Below are 20,594 nucleotides of genomic sequence, written 5' to 3' on the forward strand. Positions count from 1 at the left end.
CTACATGTGCTCTAAGGAGTTTATGGATATCTCTAAGCTGGAGTAAGCTAAGCTGCGGAGTATTATCATTGGATACACAAAGATATGTTGGTTATTCACCAGCTTCTGGTGAGTGTGCATTTTGATGGGGTGTTAAAGCGCTGGATTTTGCACTGGTGATGGAAGACTTTATAGCTTCATTTACTGAGGATCATATTCAATATTGATGTGTGGACTTTACTGAATGGACTCTATGAGGATTCTTTATATTAATTTATATTGCACATAATCATTTGGTGGTAGATTGTAAAACTTTGCATTACATTTTTTTAAAATAACAAACATGTTATACTTGCCTATTCTGTGCAGTGGTATTGCACAGAGCAGCCCCGATCCTCTTTTTCTATGGTCCCCCACCTGCACTGTCTGCTATCCTACTATGGGGGCACTTGTGCGTGCTTGCTCCCAAGCTGGCTCTGTGTGTCCATTGGCACACAAAGCATGGCTCGGCCCCACTCTGATGCTGCCTGTCTGAGGGAGAGCAGCACACTGAAGGTTTTTTTTTTTTTTTTTTCACCTTGATTAAGAGAATGTATTAAGGTTAAAAAAAAAAACCTTCATCCTTTAGAACCACTTTACTATTTTTATTTGGTGAAGAAGGCACCATCGAGGCTTGTCTTCATTAGGAGATTCGTGTAAGATGATGTTCGCCTTTTATATTACAATTTACTATGCAATAAAGAGGCCCCAGTATTTTATAAAACATTGTTCATTGAAAAAAAAAGTGTACTTTATCTGTGGTCAAAATGTAAAATCATATATTAATTTCCCCGCCACACTTCTGCTATTTCTAGCTTACTTCTATTAATTTGAACAATCTTGAAGCTTGTAAACTTTCCTTGTGAAGATCCCTACACATATACTTCCTTGAATTCTGTGACACACGTTCACTGTGTGAAGTAAGCACTGCTGTGTTACAGAATTCAGAGTTTCTGAACTACAGAGGCACTCTAGGAGGCAGTCGGTACAGGAATCTCTGCTTGCAGGCAGCAAGGTACCTTAAAAATGTAACCAAACCAAAGGCATAAGGGGAGATCTACAAAGCATGCAGGGAATCCAGGAAGTTGTGGAAAGAGATGACCAGCAGACAGGCAGGACTCATGATTATCAAAAATAACTATTGTTTGTGTTGCTGTTACAATGCTGACATTATAAAAGGAAAGTGTATGCTGTGACAATAAAACTGCATTAAATGAATTTCCTGTAACTCAAGGGTGGCTTCAATGAAGGCTGGCCAGATCCACCACGTCCTGGGAAGCTAGGGCTGTTTTGGGCGTTTTTCTTTCTATAGTCAGTAAACTCCCCAGCATAGTATCCTATGTGTCCATGCACTCATGGGCTTTAATCAGCATTTTTTTGGCTGGAACCCCCCCCCCCCCCCCCCCCCAGAACTAGTGGGTGTCAGGAATGGACTGGCCAGCAATAGTGGGACTCGCCTGCCTTTTGAGCTGCAGTACCAGGGCTGGCCAGCGGGTGCTCCCAGCAATCAGAGACTCAACCTTGCAGCCAGTCAAACACCTGGAACTAATTATACTGGTGTATTTAAGGGACATTCAGACCTGCAGACTCTGCCTTGGTGTTGTGTTTTTCCTGGGCCCTGTATCTTGTTCCTGCATCCTGTTCCTGTCTTGTTGCTGACCCGGCTTGATTCTGACCTCTGCTGACTTCTCCTGTTCTGATCCCTGGCTTGTGACCCCGACCATTCTCTGCCTGACCCCCTGTAACTACCTGCCTGTTGGTTGCTGTACCCTGCTCGTGACCTGACTATTCTCTGCTTGCTCCCCCTGTACCTACCTGCCCGATTGATATTGACCCGGCCTGCCTGACGACGCTTGCACTGTATGTACTGTTATCTGTGGGTGGTTTGGTTCGTTTGCACTGTGTTATGTTTTAGTATTGCACTGCGTTTATGTTTGTATTGTTAGTGTTAATAAATTGTTTAACTTATCTGAAGTCTGCGTTTCCCTGCGTCAGTCACACACCTCTGGTCATACCCGGGAGCCCTGACAGTGGGTTTCTACAGTGGTAAAATGCAGCAAACCGGCATTCGAGTTTTTTTTTTTTTTTTTTTTTTTTTTTTTAGCAAATAATGAATTACATTTTGTAAGTATGTATGGTATATAGGTGTATGTGTGGATATCTAAAATTTTAGCACTTGTAACGTTTCTTTTCTTTTATACAGATCATGTGTATATTACCATAAAGCAATGTTTATAGATAAACAGTAGTACCTTGGCTTTTAAATTTACTTTTGGTACATAAAGGAAGGGATTCACCATTTTCCATAATGAGATACTCTTAAAATGAAAGTATTTGTTTACGCTTATTTGGACACAGTACTTACCCTAAAACCTTTTGCTGTTTATAAAGAACAGTGGTTCTCAAACTCCTGGAAGCTGGTTTTGAAACATACAAAGATATAGCTCAGGGGCTACATTCAATAATGTCACTCTTCAGTCAACTCCCCATTATTGAACTAGTAAAGGGACTTCTTCACTGTTTGATGAATGTTGTCCTGGAGCCCTGAACTCCTACATGACTCCAACTGAAGACTTCCTCACTAAAGTTAAGGTTTTAAATAAGTGAGTATGAAAACCTGTGGCTTTCCCATTCCATCATGATTCTTACAGTGGGGAAGCCAGAGAGAAATGGAAGAGGGCTCACATTACCAAATGTGGGAAAACGAGCTACAGCGGCAGTATTTATGAACTTGTAAAAATGTTCAAAGGTCTTCAGGGCAAGTTCATTGCAGGGCATTTCTGTATCTTAAAGAAGTAGTATTTCAGAATATGTTTTGTTCGTAATAACTAATAAAACAATTTTCATTAAATGTAAAAAAGCACGCGATACACAAAGTAAATGTCCACTAAAACAAACAAATTTCTTTGCATGTGTAATATCTGAGCACAGAGCTGGGGTATCTTGGCTAATAAATGTTAAAAAATGAATAAAGAGCATAATGTTACCCAGATATTATCTACAGTTTGTGTTACAACACTATTTAACCACTTGCTGACCACCAGCAGTACACTTACTGCTGGCGTGCGGCTCCCATAGGCACCACGATGTGCCCGTATGTCGCCTTGTTCATGTGCGCTAGGCTTTTGACACTCTGAATGGCCCAGATACCACATGATCACTATGCAATCACATGTAACATAGTAAATTATAATCCTGAATGGAATCCATTCATGACATCATTGTTTACAACTGAGTGCGATCGGTGATTGATCACCAGTGGTCACATGGTACCTTGGCCAATCGCAGCACCCTGTTCCATGTGATAGCTGTGGGTCAATCACAGCATCACAATAGCAATTCATGACAGTTCAAACAATTGCGATTACAGTGATCATCGCTGCAAGCAACCACAGTGTAAAATTTTTCTTTTTGTTTTTTCATACATACTGTCACCTGTCAGTATCTCTGATCACAGCCACACCAGTCATATGACGACGCTGTACTGCAATGGTGACAATATGTAAAAAAAAAAAAAAAAAGTCCTAATTTTTCAAAAAACATTACAACTTCAGTAAACTTGCCATGCCTCTTCCTAAATAGCTTTTAGACTGTCTACCTTTCAAAAGGGGGTCATTTGGCAGTATTTGTACTATCCTGGCATTTTAGGGCCAGAAATTAGATTGATCAATCCTGATGTACTGATGGCCTATTTTAAAATATACCATAGTTTGTAGACTCTAGAAGTTTGGCCTAGTTCACACTGGCGTTGAAAGCAGGAGTTTAAGGGGCGTTTTTAATGTTCCTCAAATTCTTTTGCAAATGATAATATCGACAGCACACAGTGCTGTCCACATTATCAAAACATGAAGCGTTAGCATTGTGTTGCTTCAAAATTGAAGCCTCATGTCGAGTTTGAAGGAGATGAAGCCATTCAACTCCTTCCATTGAAGTCTATGGTAACGCACTGCAAACATGCTAGTGTCACATTTGCATTATGTTAACAGTTTATTTTTAGATAAAAAGGTGAGTCAAATACTCATTGGGTGCTCGGGGAAGCATTTTTACGCATGTCAATTGCACCTATTGACGTGCTTTAACGCTATACGCGTGTTTGTTTTGTCACATTTTGAGTCAAGTATGAACAAGCCCTTTCATGCAGACTAAATAATATACACAAATTTGGATGATTTTTACCAAATAAATGTAGCAAACTACATTTTGGCCTAAATTTATGAAGAAAGATTATTTGTTTGAAAAACAAAAACCACATTTTTCTTGTTTCTGTTATAACATTTTGTAAATTTTCAGTATAAAAAAAACCCAGTGGTGATTAAATACCACAAAAAGAAAGCTCTCTTTGTATGAAAAAAATATAACTTTAATTTGCGTACAGTGTTGCATGACAAAGCAATTGCCGGTTAAAGTAGCACAGTGCTGAATAGCAAACAATGCCCTGGTAATGAAGGAGGTAAAACGTTCCGGAGGTCAAGTGGTTAAATAGGTTTTGTTAGCATGTTAATTCATAATTTTATAGATAAGTGTAGTTTGGCATGAATGCATGGATTAGGATATGTATTCATAATAAAGCAATCAGTGTCCTTTAAAAATTAAGTGCCTAAAGGGTTTTTCTATTCTGACATAAAACACTATCCTGTATTTTTTAAATATAATCCATACACATCCACTACTTAAAAGTGGAGTTCCAGCCCCCACCACCTTCCAAAAAAAATAAATGTCAGCAGCTATGATTACTGTAGCTGCTGACTTGCAAGAATAGGACACTTACATGTTCATGCATCCAGCGGTGTCCTCACCCCAAGCTGATTCTTGAATCGGTTGTTGGGGGGGCTGGCAACACTGTCTTGGCTAAGGGAAACTGGCAGTGAAGCATTGCGGTTTCACCGCTGGTTTCCTACTGCGCATGCACGAAGCACACTGTGCTTTGTGAATGGGCCACGGTCCTCTGGCACCTTTGGAGTTTCCTAGAGGGGGCGGCGAACTGAGCCGGAAGTGGGAGGGGGTACCTGTCAAAACCAGGTACCTACTCCCCCCAAAAAGGTGCCAAATGTGGCAGCGGGGGAAGGGGGGGGGGCAGAAAGGTAGTGCTTCCACTTTTGGATGGAACTCCTCTTTACTGACCCTGCAATCTAGTTTTCATGAAGCAGTTTACTACCTCCTTGTAATGTTCATGTCACGATATGAGTTCTCTGCCAGCCCAGTTATTAATTCCTTGTTTCTTTAATCCCTCCTGGCCATAGGAAGTGTATCCTCCAATTAGTATTCTACTCCTGTGTGCCAAAGGCCCCTAGCTGTAATTAACGCGCTCCCTCCACAAAAGGTCCCAAATTCAATTTGTGTATTCCCCCCACTGTTATTTTGTTTACAGCTACAAATTCAATTATTGTGCTTCCTTCCCTGTCCATCTTGCCCATTCTGGTTTGTGTCTAAATGTATATTCTTCCCCACTGTTATCCCGTTTACAGCTGCAAATCTAATTACTGTGTTTCCTTGACCATCCTGTTCAACCTGCTTTTGCCCAAATGTGATTGTTGCTATCTCCCCTCGGAGATAGCTGGTTCGCACCTCTCCATGGAGAAGTGCGAACCTCCTGTGGAGGATATCTGGGTCCCGGCGCCACAGAGACGCCACATGGTCCGGACATTCGTATCACACGAACGAAAGTTTGCCCGCTTATGAACACCGCCCGGACAAAGGCCGCGCTCATGTGAGTGCGACCCATGGCCAGGGGGGTGTGCCTCGTTGCCAAGCAACAAGGCACGCCGCCCACAGGCCTGCCCCATTACCAGGACGACCTGGAAGTGTCTAACACCGGTTTAAGAGACCGGTGCTAGTGTCTCTGATTCGTTTGTTCTGTTGTGCAGCCACTCGGGGATCCCAGCTGCAGTAGGACTCTAGTGGCCAGACTCTGCCTGAGCCCCATTGGAGAAGGGGGACCCCAGAAGCCACACCAGCTCTGCCTGAGACGCTGCGAGCTCTACCCAGGACTATCACACCAGCTCTTCGTGATTGTATGTCTCCCCTGTGCTATCTGACCTGTTTAGGAACTGCTCCCTACCCTCCCTGTTGGATTACAAACTGCTGTAGAGACTTTAACTTTGCCCACCGGGGCTGGATTACAAAATATTTTGGGCTCTCTCTCTGCACTACTCATTGAGTGACTGCTGTCTGTTTTAATAAAGTGTTTGCCATCTGCCTTGTGTGTTCTATCCTGCCTACCCTCCGTCACAGTCCTTTTTATGAGCTCTCAAGCCTCTCCTTTTCCCCTTCACTTCCGTTTGCTTAGAACAAGCAGGCTCCATTGGTCGTGGTCATGTTCACTGTTTTATGCACACTGGAGATCCCGTAGTCCAGGCCTTGAATTTCCACTCGTCTGCTCGCATTTGGCGAGTGGAAATAATGTGGGGGAGTGTGTGTGCTGACACCCACCCTGAGGAGAGCTTGGTGCGTGCCTTCAGGTGCACAGCTCCCGTTCTCTCGCTATCTCCCACCACCGCCTCCCCTGCCTCAGCCTGGCGAGAGTCACATGTGTCGGTTGGGTGGGGCCTCCTCTCCGAGATTCATTCATATATCCTGAGGCCAGTGACTGAGCTGCAGCTCAGAGCGGGAGGTGACGAATTGAGCGCAGGGAGGTGACGAATTGAGCGCAGGAAGGCCACGCCAGGCAGGAGAGCATCAGTGGCCATCACAGGGTGTGCACGGGATCCGGTAGGTTGGAGGTTGCCATCCTTGTGTTGGGGATGGGGAGCATTGGCTGCTAAAAGCACACACAGCCCTATAATAAAACGCACACAGTTAACCCTTTGATCGCCCCAGAAGTTAACCCCTTCCTGCCCAGTGCTTTTAATAGCACTGATCACTGTATTGGTATCGCTGTGGATGTCAGTGGCACCAAGTCCGTTCCCCCCAGTGTCAGAATGCCCGTCGCAGTACCGCTATAGGTCGTTGATCGCTGCCATTACTAGTAAAAATAAAATTAAAAGAAAAAAATTCCAGTTTCTATACCGCCATTTGCTAACACTATAACTTATACGTAAACCAATTAATTTACACATATTGGGACATGTAGCAGAATACAATTTGGTATAAATTTGATTTTTTTATTGGACATGTTTAATAGCAAAAAGTCAAAAATATTTTTTTTTTCAAAATTGTCGGTCTTTTTTTGTTTTTAAATTGAGATAATAAAGCTATGTTATAATTGCAGTTTTTTTATATTTTGAACTCTTTAATCTAAATAAAAATGTAATTTCATACGTTTAAGGGGGCATGGTTCGGGGCAGGGTTAGGAGACGGGCTTGGGGTGGGGTTGGAGGTGGACCTGGGCAAGGTTGGGTGGGGCAACTGGTTGAGAGTAAGGTTTGTGCCTGACTAGTAGGTCTAGACTCGAAATTTTAAGCCCTGCCGTAGTCCATTATCTATAGTCCATAGAGTACGTTGAGAGCAAGCAAGAGACGGTGGCCTAAGTTCCTACATATAGTGGGACCATGGAGAATGAATGTAGTCACCCTCTAACAGAAAGTCAGATCACAACAGCAAAATCGAACAAATTTAGAGGATGCTGAGAGCAATTGAAGGTATATATTTGAATATATTTTTTTACTTTTTAAACCAGTTTAGTGTCACTTTACGTTTTATAGTGGCTTATATTTTTCTTCTTGCATCCCTTAATATTTTTTTTTCTTCTATTTTCAGTGGGTGGTGTATTATTGGTCTTCTTGTGAATATTATTTCACTGTCTGCACTATTGCCACATCTGCTGTCAGAGCAAGGATATGTCACCACACACAGATTCAGCACACATTACCTCAAAAGAATTTTCAGTAGTCTCCGGGCTAGAGGTGAGCATGTTATATTAGAAAGATTTATGTACAGTTCAGTGAACACACTGAGCATGTCATTTACAATACCTTGTGAAAGAATACAACCGCTTTGGTGTTTTGTTGCATTATAACACAGAATTTAATTTTTGGGGGGGCTTTGTACCATGTGATTTACATGATTAAGATTTTGTAGGTGCAAAATATTTTTTATTATTGTGACACAAAGAGTAAGAAGAAAAAAAAAAATTTTGAGCGTATACACTCCTTTGCCATGAAACCCCTAAATAAAAATAATTTAGGTAAGGTCCACTTACTATACAGGTGAAACTCGAAAAATTAGAATATTGTGCAAAAGTTCATTTATTTCAGTAATGCAACTTAAAAGGTTAAAAATAATATATGAGATAGACTCATTACATGCAAAGCAAGATAGTTCAAGTCGTGATTTGTCATAATTGTGATGATTATTTATTTATTATTTTATTTCAGGTACTTATATAGCGCCGTCAATTTACGCAGCGCTTTACACATGTATATTGTACATTCACATCAGTCCCTAACCCTCAAGGAGTGTACAATCTAAGGTCCCTAACTTACATTCATACATACACATATTAGGGCCAATTTAAACAGGATCCAATTCACCTACCAGCATGTCTTTGGATTGTGGGAGGAAACCGGAGTACCCGGAGAAAACCCACGCAGGCACAGGGAAAACATGCAAACTCCAGGCAGGTGGTGCCGTGGCTGGGATTCGAACTAACGACCCAAGTACTGCCAGGTGGAAGTGCTAACCATTTAGCCACTGTGCTGCACAATGATTATGGCTTACAGCTCATGAAAACCCCAAATCCACGATCTCAGAAAATTAGAATATTGTGAAAAGGTGCAATATTCTAGGCTCAAAGTGTCCCACTCTAATCAGATAATTAAGCCATAGCACCTGCAAAGGGTTCCTGAGCCTTTAAATGGTCTCTCAGTCTGGTTCAGTAGGAATCACAATCATGGGAAAGACTGCTGACCTGACAGTTGTGCAGAAAACCATCATTGACACCCTCCATAAGGAGGGAAAGCCTCAAAAGGTAATTGCAAAAGACGTTGGATGTTCCCAAAGTGCTGTATCAAAGCACATTAATAGAAAGTTATGTGGAAGGGAAAAGTGTAGAAGAAAAAAGGTGCACAAAGCAGCAGGGATGACCACAGCCTGGAGAGGATTGTCGGGAAAAGGCCATTCAAAAGTGTTGGGGACTTTCACAAGGAGTGGACTGAGGCTGGAGTCAGTGCATCAAGAGCCACCACACACAGATGGATCCTGGACATGGGCTTCAAATGTCGTATTCCTCTTGTCAAGTTACTCCTGAACGAACAGCGTCAGAAACGTCTTACCTGGGCTAAAGAGAAACAGACCTGGTCTGTTGCTCAGTGGTCCGAAGACCTCTTTTCTGATGAGAGCAACTTTTGCATCTCATTTGGAAACCAAGGACCCAGAGTATGGAGGAAGAATGGAGAGAGACACACTGCAAGATGCTTGAAGTCCAGTGTGAAGTTTCCACAGTCTGTGTTGATTTGGGGAGCCATGTCATCTGCTGGTGTTGGTCCACTGTTCTTCATTAAGTCCAGGGTCAACTCAGCCATGTACCAGGAGATTTTGGAGCACTTCATGCTTCCTTTCGCAGATGAGCTTTATGGGGATGCTGACTTCATTTTCCAGCAGGACTTGACAGCTGCCCACACTGTCAAAAGCACCAAAACCTGGTTCAATGACCGTAGATTACTGTGCTTGATTGGCCAGCAAACTCGCCTGACCCCCATAGAGAATCTATGGGGCATTGCCAAGAGAAAGATGAGAAACATGAGACCGAACAATGCAGAAGAGCTGAAGGCCGCTATTGAAGCATCCTGGTCTTCCATAACACCTCAGCAGTGCCACAGGCTGATAGCTTCCATGCCACGCCGCATTGAGGCAGTAATTGCTGCAAAAGGGGCCCAAACCAAGTACTGAGTACATATGCATGCTTATACTTTTCAGAAGTCTGATATTGTTCTATGTACAATCCTTGTTTTTTGATTGCATGTAATATTCTAATTTTCTGAGATTGTGGATTTGGGGTTTTCATGAGCTGTAAGCCATAATCATCACAATTATGACAAATCACGGCTTGAACTATCTTGCTTTGCATGTAATGAGTCTATCTCATATATTAGTTTCGCCTTTTAAGTTGCATTACTGAAATAAATGAACTTTTGCACGATATTCTAATTTTTCGAGTTTCACCTGTAAGTGCAGTCAAGTGCCACATGATCTCAGGTTCACCTTCCAGAACAATCACCCTATGCATACTGCTAAAACTACACTGGAGTGGTTCACAGGTAACCTTTAGTTAAGGCCCATAATTCAATCGAATTGAGAATCTGTGGCATTACCTGAAGATTGCTTTAGAAAACTAGTGGCTAGATGTACTCGGCTAATAGAGACATACCCCAAGAGACCTGCAGTTGTAATTGCAGCAAAAAGGCGGCTCTACAACATATGGACTTTGGGGGGCAGGCTGGGTGATATACACAAAAGATTTGGTGTTAGATATTGTTTGTCACAGTAATAAAAAAAAAAAAGATTTGCAGCTTCAAAGTCGTTCATTTTAATTTCAGGTTGTATTTCTAGAAAATAACACTGGGGGGGTGAATAATTTCGCAAGACACTGTACTGTCATAGCGGAGCACTGATAGTCTCCTTGTTCATGTCTTATTCAACTGAGTCCTAATTTATTAATGTTTACCTTTTAATAACCTCCAACCCTTTACAAAGCTAAAAAATATATATATATATATATATATATATATATATATATATATATTTATTTCTCTGATAACACTTAACTTGGTTTGAGTGGAGCAGAGTTTTATCCCTTTGTGTCTGGAGAAATCTCCCCCACCTGTGGTACTGTCCTAGTACAGCAAAATCTTAGAGGCTTGGGTGATATACCTCTTAAGGTAGGTTCACACTATTGCAGGTGGGGGAATCACAGCTGTTCCTGAACCCACAGCCAAAACGCGACACTCTTTAAAAGTGCACGGTGCTGCGGTTCATTCTTAAGGGCACCCCACGCCTCTAAAAATGCAGTGCGTTTGCAGGTGGGGAACCACAGTGAAATCACATGGTGTAAAAGCACCATGCGATTTCCCAGCTGCTGTTTTTACAATGCTGCAGGAACCTTTTTCCTGCATGAAACGCAGGCACAGCAGCCCCTTCATATGAATGGTCTGCCATGCCCATGCAAATGCGGCTCACAAGCCTTCAATAGTGTGAACCTAGCCTTAGGGAGAGTTAACTGAGGTCCTGAAGAGTAGGGAAACCCCTTAAAGGATAGAATCCTGCCCAATTCTATGCCAGAGGAGCGCTGCACATTCTCTCAACTGAACTATTTTGAAAAACTGCGATGTGCTACATTTTCTGATTTGATGGATAGCACATTCTGATTACCTTCTCTGTTTTCTGTCATTTTTAGATGGATCTGATGTAAGCCCTACAGCTTTTGAGGTAAGGTGTGCTGTAGAAAAGCTTTTGTTACAGTGTGGACTTATAGACACAGATTTGGAGACTGATGCTAGCTTTGGAGACACAAGTATAGATCCAAGTCTCTGTGGATATGGGCAGAATGTTTCCTCACCATTTGCAGACACCAGTATTGAGCTGCCTGATCACATCTATTCATCCAATTTGTTAACTGTGGCAGTAAACAATTCTGAAATGTACATTGCAGGCTGGGTTGTGAGGAAAGCCTTTAGCCAACTGTCCTGCAACAAGTGCAGATGGGCACTTGTGTCTGAGCAACACCCTGTGGATTTTACAAATGCCTATCACTTACTGCAAGTTAAAGACAGTACAACTTGTTTTGTGCCCTCAAATGGAACAATTCGGACTCTGCAAGTAGTGGAGAAGGATGTGCATCGTATGCTGAATCATGGCAACTCAATGCAAAGCATATCTGTCCTCAGGCTGCAGCACCATGCACTAAGTACATTGGGTTCAGCAGATATATTTAATCTCCAAGAACACATAGCAGAAACAGAGCTGGGCATGGACAATCATCACTTTCAGCTGCTGCGTTTCATTACAACTATTTATTATGAACTAAGAAAAGCCTATATTGATAAAATTACTATAGCAAATAAACAAAGAACGCTTGGAAAACAAACACTGGCAAGACCTCTACAGTTTTAACGACCCTCAGGAACTTAAATAGGTGTTCTGACCATCCTTGCTAGGATCAGGTCCTGTGTCTGTTTATCCATTCCCACCATCACGATGTTGTCTTTCATTAAATATAGACAAAGCTAGAATTACTAGTGATGGCATGTTTACTGTCTTTTGTCTGTGGAACATTGATTCTGATGGAATGCAGAAAGGAAAAAAAAAAAATTCATTGCAACTCAATGTTACTAATCCCAACACTCTGCATTAACGCTATCTGGTCTGCCACAGTACACAAAACATGGAAGTGAAATTTATTTTAGTAAATATAAACTGCTAAATACCATTTCTCATTAGCAGTTGGAGCAGTCTTGTGATTTCTATCAGTGTCCAGACAAGCACATATTAAAGCTTGTAGGAGTTTTCATTCTGCTGTAGGAGGATGCAGGACCCCTGACTTCTCTCTTGCCAGTGCTGATTGGCCCTGTGCTGATCACATGCACTCTCCCAAGAAAAAAACCTCTAGCAATACACACCAAACTGAGCATGAGCAGAGTGACTCCGCACAATATGTCTGATCAGAAGATTAGAGGGGTGGGGGGCTTGAAGAAGGGGAAGATTTGAGAAGTCAGGATCAGACAGCATTTTTACATAATGCGGAGGATTAACCGCTTAGGTTTCACAGTGAGTATAACAAGCATGCTTTATTGCATATACAGACTGATTTTACTGTTGTGGGTTTAACACTTTAGAGCTGACACTTGAATCATTTTTGCATACAGTACTTCCATTACTGTAAAAGTTTTTTTTTTTTGTATGAATAAATGGCATTGAAGACAGGCATAAGGAAACTGGGGTCTATTTTACAGATATTGTGATACACAGTTTTTATAACCACATCTATATCAAATCTAGCTGCTGTAAGTTAAGCAGTGCAATAACAAGTATAAAGATAGCATCTTGAGAACATAAAAGTGCAGTTTCCAACAGCAACTGGCCTTCAGTTTTAGTGTAGTCAGAACAAAGATGATTTATCACTGGTGTCTATCAGTAGCAGAATAAGTTGTTTGCAATATAAAAAGATGATTTCTGAATACTGTATTTTCCGGCGTATAAGGCGACTGGGTGTATAAGACGACTCCCTAATTTTTCAGTTAAAACATAGGTTTTGGCCTATACTCGCTGCATAAGACTACCCCCCACTTCAGAGGCAACACCAGTTTTTTTTTTTTTTTTTTTTTAAATAAATTTTTATAATACTGTGGCTTTGGCTACAAAACGTCCCTGTGCTGACACTGTATGAACTGCGCTGAGCCAATCACGGCAAGCGGTGTATTCATAATTCATATGCATAAAAAGCCTGCTCGGATTGGCTGAGTTAGGGAGGCAGTCTATTCAACCTTTGCCAATCCGAGCAGGCTTGCCGTGATTGGCTCAGTGTCAGCACAGAGACGTTCTGAAGCCGAAGCTACATAGGGCTTCCAGCGGCACATCCAGCGGGGTAAATTATTTATTGATTAAATAAATTAATTATTGGCAATCTTTCACTTGGGGATGTTGAAGATGTGCCCTCCATATTACCTCAGCTCCCGGGATGCACAGTTTTCCGGCATATACCCGGCGTATAAGACAAACCCGATTTTTGGGGGATTTTGTTTTAGTGTGAAAAGTTGTCTTATACGCCGGAAAATACGGCATTTTAAGTCCCTAAGAAGCCTTCAGTGCAGGCTCAAGTTTCCAAAATATTCCCATGTTCAGTGTCCTATGTTTTCCAATGGGTCATTGGAGAGAAAAAAAAAGGGCTTAGTACTCAATACAGAGGATCAACGCAATGAAGCACTTGCTAAACGTCAGTTAAATGCCTGTTCTTTTTGTACAAGGATTAGCAGTCAGCTCTTGCATAAAATAAGGTGTACGTATAAGATAACCCATAAAAACTATTGTGTAGTCAAAAATCATGGTCCAGTCTACATGCTCACTAGTGGATATGCTACAATTACAGTAATGGTTTGTATACATTCACATAAAGACTGGCTTGTAAATAAAAACAGCAATTAAAGTGTACAATTATTCAAAATACATGTGTTTCACTGTGTAAAGAATTTATTTACATATAAAGAACAGGTAAACCTTCAAATTTACACAGATGTAAAAATAACAGATCAATCTTTACATTTTTTTATACAGTAATCTACCTGCTAAAAGTTAAGTCTATCTTAGGGCTGGTTCACACCATGAATCGCAATTCACATGCAATCTGGATACAGTGTTATTTCACACTGGACCATGCCAAAAGTAGTGCATGCACTACTTTATAAATACACAGCTACTGGATCGTATGGTACGACTGTAGCATGCAAATATGGTGCATGCAAACGTACTGCATTTGGAGTGTCCTTAAGTTAACGCTGACACCCGCTACAGATTAAAAGTGCAGTGTGTTTTTAACACAGTGCGGGATATGCACACGGAACATGGGTTTCCTGCACTCTGGTGTGAACTAGCCCTAAGTATCAAAGTCATTTTTCTGTCAGTTATGTAATATAGCATTGTATAGAAGCTCCAAGACAGTGCAAAATATCAAACAATTAGGAGCAATTAGAAACAAGTGGGTCATTCTGTGATAGGGAAATATAAAGAATGCTGTAAAAGGAAACTTAAAAGCTGTAAGTTTGTATAATTAAGAATACCATAAACTGAGGCATGGCTCTTTTTCTATATTAATTGCCTCTGGGATTTGTGATTGCAGCTTAATAGACTTACCCAAAGCATCTATAATATGGGCCTTAAGCAGGCCATACATGCTACAATTTTCTTTTCCTGCAACTGAAAGAAAAAAAAAAATGCTTAATGTCACCATCAACACAGTCAGAGGTGATGGGGGAACTCCTACCGTGGAGCCATTGTGTTCTTCAAGGGGGAATGAGCCACCCCCATTAGGAGACTACAGTGATTACGGCTAGTGGCAATACAACAATCAACTTGGATACAATCAGCCAGTCCATGGCTGGTTCAGCATTTGAACAATCTATGGCTGGCTTAGGTGAGAACTGGGCATTGAAGATTATTGCAGATTAAGAAGGTTGTGACAGCAAGGTTTGAATATCTAAAGGTAAGAATTCTGAAGCTTTTAACCTTTAGATGCAGAAGTGCCCCCATTTGCCTGGTTTACATATTTGCACAGACTGAATTTATAACTCCAATAATTGTTTTTTTAGCCCGGATTACAAATAGTTAAATCTCACTATGTGTATGCCACCTTTTGGTTAGCTGCAATGTAACTCACTGAGCCCTGATAGCAGAGCTTTCCCTATATTTCCAGTGCTTCAGGCAAGAGACTTGTCGCTCTCCTACACAGCCACTGTCCTATCCCTTTGTCTGCCTCTCCTCCAGTCACAGAACGCTTTGTATTCTGTGCAATATTCACAAAATACAAAGTGTTCTATAAATGGACAAAGGAGAGAAGGCTACTGTGCAGGAAAGCTGCAGGTCTTCTCTTGCAAAGGAAGAAGTCTAATGAAGGCCCTTATCTGCACGCAACTGAAGTGTAAATAAGCAGCAGCAATTGGAGAGGTGGTATATGCCTCCTACAATTTAATTGTTTGTAATCTACAAGTTTTTCCACTGGAGTTCTTTTAAGATACTTTAGCCTAGTTTTGCTGTAGTGCACAGTCCTGGATGGTTTAGGTATACATTTCCATATATTACATATGAAAAAACTTGAGCTATGTAAATTACAGGTCATAAAACTGATTTGAAGAGAGGCTTGTCAGACAGATAACATAAATATGATTTTTGCAGTTCAATTATTCTGAAGCTGTCAGCAGCATTCATTTAAGTGATGCACTCCATGACATGAATCTGCAGTGTGTCCATATCTGGTACCGTCAGCTGACACTTAGGACATGTATGTACATTTAGACTTGGCTGCTCCAAATTCTCTGCTCCTGCAAATAAAACCATAAAGGTGTAAATATGGCAAAGAAGCTGTTACTGTAGCTTTAATGCAATAAAAGGTTTGTACATATTTTATTAACAACTGTATGTTTCAAAATGTCTGGTACTTCCAAATGCTGGCACTTTTCATCCATTGCTTGCCTTATGTAACTCCAATCCGCAATAAAAAAAACCTGCTATGCGGTGTCTCCTACATTGCAAATTTTAAATGCCATTTTGAAAGTATAGAAAACAATACGCTCACGTCACTCCTTTTTGCCACTTATCTAGTCATAACTTAATGCAGGAGCAGCAGTCCTGCATTGCATGTGAGCACACTGAGGACCTATGCTCTTACCAGGAGAGGAGCAGAGTGGCAAGAGAATGAGGAAAAAGGCAGGTAAGTATTGCTGCTCACTTCTCCCCCCCCATTTTTTTTTTTTAAGCGTTTTCTCTATTTGGCACAAACACCAGCTTGTGGGAGAAGGACCCACAAGGAAAGAAGTCCCAACACGAAAAATCTGCAGCTTAGAAAAATGTTTATTGAACACTATCAAAATATCAAATTGACAAATATGATTTTCCTGTATGCATCCGGGGCCCTGTATTTTTGTACCTTAGTTTCATCCATTTGCAGTGTTGCTGCACCTGATATTGTATTCTGCTAACATCTACGATGCCTGGAGCCTTCCTAGCCCTATCTCCATGTCACATATTCCAGTGTGAGTGGTAGGTATGTCTGAGTGCCCGGGTGGGTGTTTTTATGATATGGCAACATTGTCATTGTGTTTTATTCTTCTGTAGGGTGGAGGGATATTTGTCAATTTGATATTTTGATAGTGTTTAATAAACATTTTTCTAAGCCGCAGAGAAACACTCATTCATTGGGACTTCTTTCCTTGGGGGGATCCTTCACCAACAAGCTGGTGTTTGTGCTGCAAATCTCATTGGTCCTGAGGACACCACCTTTAATTAATTTCGGTGAGTCAGCCTAATTATTCACATAATACTTTGGCAGTGCTTCCCGATTTCTGGTTTTAATATTTTTGCACATTTTCTCTATTTGTCTTGGTGATTACTGTTACTAGGACTGTATTTAATAATTTGCCAACCAGGCCAATTCTGGTACTGCTCTCCTACATGTAAAAATCAGCTTTTTTTTTTTTGTCTAGAACAGTGGTGGGCAACCTTTTTTTTCAACTGAGCCAAATCTCGCCAAAACCACGATTGAAATTTATTTTGAGAGCCACATTTTTAAAACTGAAAATTCATCCCCCATGTAGTAATTCATCCCCCATAGTAATTCATCCCGCATATAGTAATTCATCCCCCATAGAGTAATTCATCCCCCATAGTGCAATTCATCCCCCATAGTGCAATTCATCCCCCCTATAGTAATTCATTCCCCATATTGTGTCAATTCACTTACCTTTGCTTGCGCGTTCCTCTCGCTGTGTTCCTGCGCCGTTCCGGTCTTCAGGGCGGACTGTGAGAGGAGAGGCGTTCGTCACGCTGCCCCGCCTACATCCTGACAGCCAATGTTTGCCACGCTCCGCGGGCTGGATTAGAAGGTCCGCCGGGCCGTATGCGGGCCGTAGTTTACCCATTGCTGGGCTAGCTGCAGATTCCTGACTTTTGGGGCGGCCGCCCGAGAGGAGGTAGGGGAGCGGGCGCCCGGCCCACAGAAGAGCCGCATTAAAGTGTGCAAAGAGCCGCATGTGGCTCACGAGCCGCGGCTTGCCGACCACTGGTCTATAACACTGAGAACCCCCAAACATTATTTAAAAATACAAAAAAAATATTGAAAAAAATACAACTTAATGAGTTTTAATGCGCAAAAACACAATACCCAATTGGAACAGCACCAAACTATGGTACCTACACATCTCCATAGGCTTCAAAAGCCTTTACAGGTTACCAGTGTAGAGTTACACATGTGTTCTGGTGCTAGAATTATTGCTCTCACAATATCGTTTGCAGCGATACCGCACATGTGTGATGCAAACACCATTAACCACCTTCACATGCATTCGCCTTTGCGAAATTACGGGGGTACTTTAAAATGTTTATTTTTATACGGTCTCTTTAAAAAAAAAAAAAAGTATCACTTTTATTGCTGCCACAAGGAAAGTAAACCTCCATTGTGACAACAATAGGCTGTGACTGGAGCCCAGACTTGAACCCGATTGAACATATCTGGAGGAATCTGAAAATGGCTGTGCACTGACGCTCTCCATCCAACCTGATGGAGCTTGAGAGGTACTGCAAACAAGAATAGGAGAAATTGCCCAAAAATAGGTGTGCCAAGTTTGTAGCTTCATACTCCGAATGAATTGAGGCTGTAATTGCGGCTAAAGGTGCTTCAAGAAAGTATTGCGCAAAGGCTGTGAATACTTATGTACATGTGTTTTTGTTTGTTTTTTTATTTTTAATAAATTGCAAATATTTCAAAGCAAACTATTTTCATGTTGTCATTATGGGGTATAGTTTGTAGAATGTTGAGGGGAAAAAATGTATTTAATCAATTTTGGAATAAGGCTGTAACATATTAAAATGTGGCAAAAGTTCAGCGCTGTGAATATTTTCTGGATGCACTGTATGTTAATATGCACCATGAAAAAAATAGGTGAGTATGTTAAATAGAAAATGATTTTTAGACATTTTTGCAGTACTTTACCTCTTGCCACACGGTGGGGACCTTCTGATGAAGGCACATGGCGTCTTTGAAGCTGCTCTATTGAATGCCTGAAAGAAAATATTTTAATTTTGTTACTTTTACATCAGCAGTCCTACAGTAGCAGGGACAGTCCTTACATTCAATGAAAAATATTTCTTGCGCTGATGCCCGCTGTCCTAGTTGAAATCTTCAGTCCTCTGAACCACAAACTTACCCTTCCCAACCAGGTGGTAATCATCCTGTGCTGCAGGGGTTAATACAGCTACTGGACCTGTCATAAGCACATGTTAAGAGTGTCAACTATGCCTGCCCACACTTCTACATTCAAAGAAGCTGTCCTATAGCTTCCATCGATGAAAAGTGCTTCTATGAGTGGAAGCACCGAACCTTTAATTCATCCACCATTCATGCAGTGCTTTAAATTGATAGAAAAACTTTAGTACGGTTGCTATGAATGGAGGAGGGTGTGGAAATAATAGGCAAAGTTGGCATTCTTGAGGGCCTATGACAGTTCTGGTGGCTGTATTAACCCCGAACAGCAACAGAAGATTAATAGTGTGGGCACAGGACAGGAGATTTCAACTAGGACAGTCAGCACAATGGTTAAAAAAAGACTTTGTTTTTTACTAACTGGGCCGCAATATTAGATTTTAGCCATTACATATGTCATAACATGACTTGACTATAGAAGGCCACAAGCACAGTTCCACAGTTCAGCTTTTGTGTCATTCTTATGTCGCCTGTAAAATGTACAGGACTGCAAGTTGCCAATAATACTAAATCTAAAGGGTCATGTGAGGTGCTGAACACAAAGTTAGCTACTGCTGCTTTGTCTATCAAACTATACTGCAATAATATTTGTCATGGGGTTCATGCAAATATGAACATTTACATTTATTATGGATTTTAAAGCTATTTACAAATCTGTGAATAACTACCTTCCCTTCAGGGATTCGTTTTCTTCCAATATGAGTGCCAGCTGTGTTGCCAAGTCCTCCTTTTCCTGATGAATATTTTGTCTGGCTTCTCTTTCCGCATGAAAATCGGAACAGTAGACATCAATCTATCAATAAAAGATGTATAAGCAGTGCATGAAAGAACCTCAATACACTTTTATTTTGATCTAGCTTCCATTAATGCTCAAAATACCTGAAGGACTTAAAAAGAAAGAAGGAAGGAGGTTTACATTAAATACTATGTAATGCTACTGGTGAGAGCTTTCACGCATGCACAGCACTCCTCCCTTCTCTGCTGTCAGTCAAGCCTTTGGTTAATTATTAGGTGGTGTTCCCGCACAGGATAAGCTGGATGTTTAGGCACCCTTTGCACTGGCACATTCTGTTGTACTCCCTAACAGGACCATGCAATTATTATTATTATACAGTATTTATAAAGCGGCAACAGTTTGCTCAGCGCTGTTCATTACAATTAGGATGACAACACTGCTGAATGCAAGGAACAGAGTATCAGCATCTGCGCCACTACTGTACACATGAAATGGCTTCATTCATGCCATCCATTGTATACTAGTGTGCCTAGATGTGAATGGTCACAGCGATCACATGCACAAGCTGGGTCAATCACAGCCCAGCTGTGTCATTTGATTAGCCGTGGCCAAATCACAGCTAAGCACAAAAAAAAAAAAAACCCTTAATAAATCTATGTCATTCAGGTAATTCTTTGCTATAAGCAAATTGTGTAAAAAAAAAATACTGATCACTTCCCCAAAGTAGTACAATGTTACTATGGTAACATTGTACTACTTTGGTCATAGTGAAGTATGAAAAAAAAAAATCTTAAAAAAAAAAAAAAAATGTAATAAAAAAAAAACAATTATATATTTTTTTTCCATACCGTGAGTGTCCCTGATCACCGCCATGCCAGTTATATGATGATGCTGTACTGCACTGGTGACAGTATGTAAAAAAAATATCAAATTTTTTACATT

The 20,594-nt window shown here is 41.1% G+C and overlaps 2 protein-coding genes across 4 annotated transcripts in view; one reads left to right on the top strand and one right to left on the bottom strand.

The window, feature by feature from the left end:
• The window catches only part of THAP9 (THAP domain containing 9), a 40,780-nt gene extending 26,668 nt beyond the window's left edge, over positions 1–14,112 (top strand). The window contains exons 9-10 of the mRNA XM_089686200.1: positions 7,714–7,859; positions 11,348–14,112. Of these exons, the coding sequence (XP_089542326.1) occupies positions 7,714–7,859; positions 11,348–12,063 (862 nt within the window). The 3' untranslated portion in view covers positions 12,064–14,112. The remainder of the gene's footprint in view (positions 1–7,713; positions 7,860–11,347) is intronic.
• OPTN (optineurin) overlaps positions 1–20,594 on the bottom strand; it is a 60,607-nt gene that overhangs the window by 12,193 nt on the left and 27,820 nt on the right. For 2 of the 3 annotated variants that reach the window (XM_089686230.1, XM_089686223.1), the window contains exons 12-13: positions 19,585–19,709; positions 18,647–18,714 (exon numbers count right to left, since the gene is read on the bottom strand). In XM_089686230.1, the coding sequence (XP_089542356.1) occupies positions 18,647–18,714; positions 19,585–19,709 (193 nt within the window). Of the gene's footprint in view, positions 1–14,118; positions 15,981–18,646; positions 18,715–19,584; positions 19,710–20,594 lie in introns of those variants that run through there. The other variant, XM_089686215.1, reaches the window with a different exon arrangement.

This window comes from Staurois parvus, unplaced genomic scaffold (genome assembly GCF_062004578.1).
Source record: "Staurois parvus isolate SC_StPar_1 unplaced genomic scaffold, SC_StPar_1.0 ptg000019l, whole genome shotgun sequence".
Taxonomy (NCBI): domain Eukaryota; kingdom Metazoa; phylum Chordata; class Amphibia; order Anura; family Ranidae; genus Staurois; species Staurois parvus.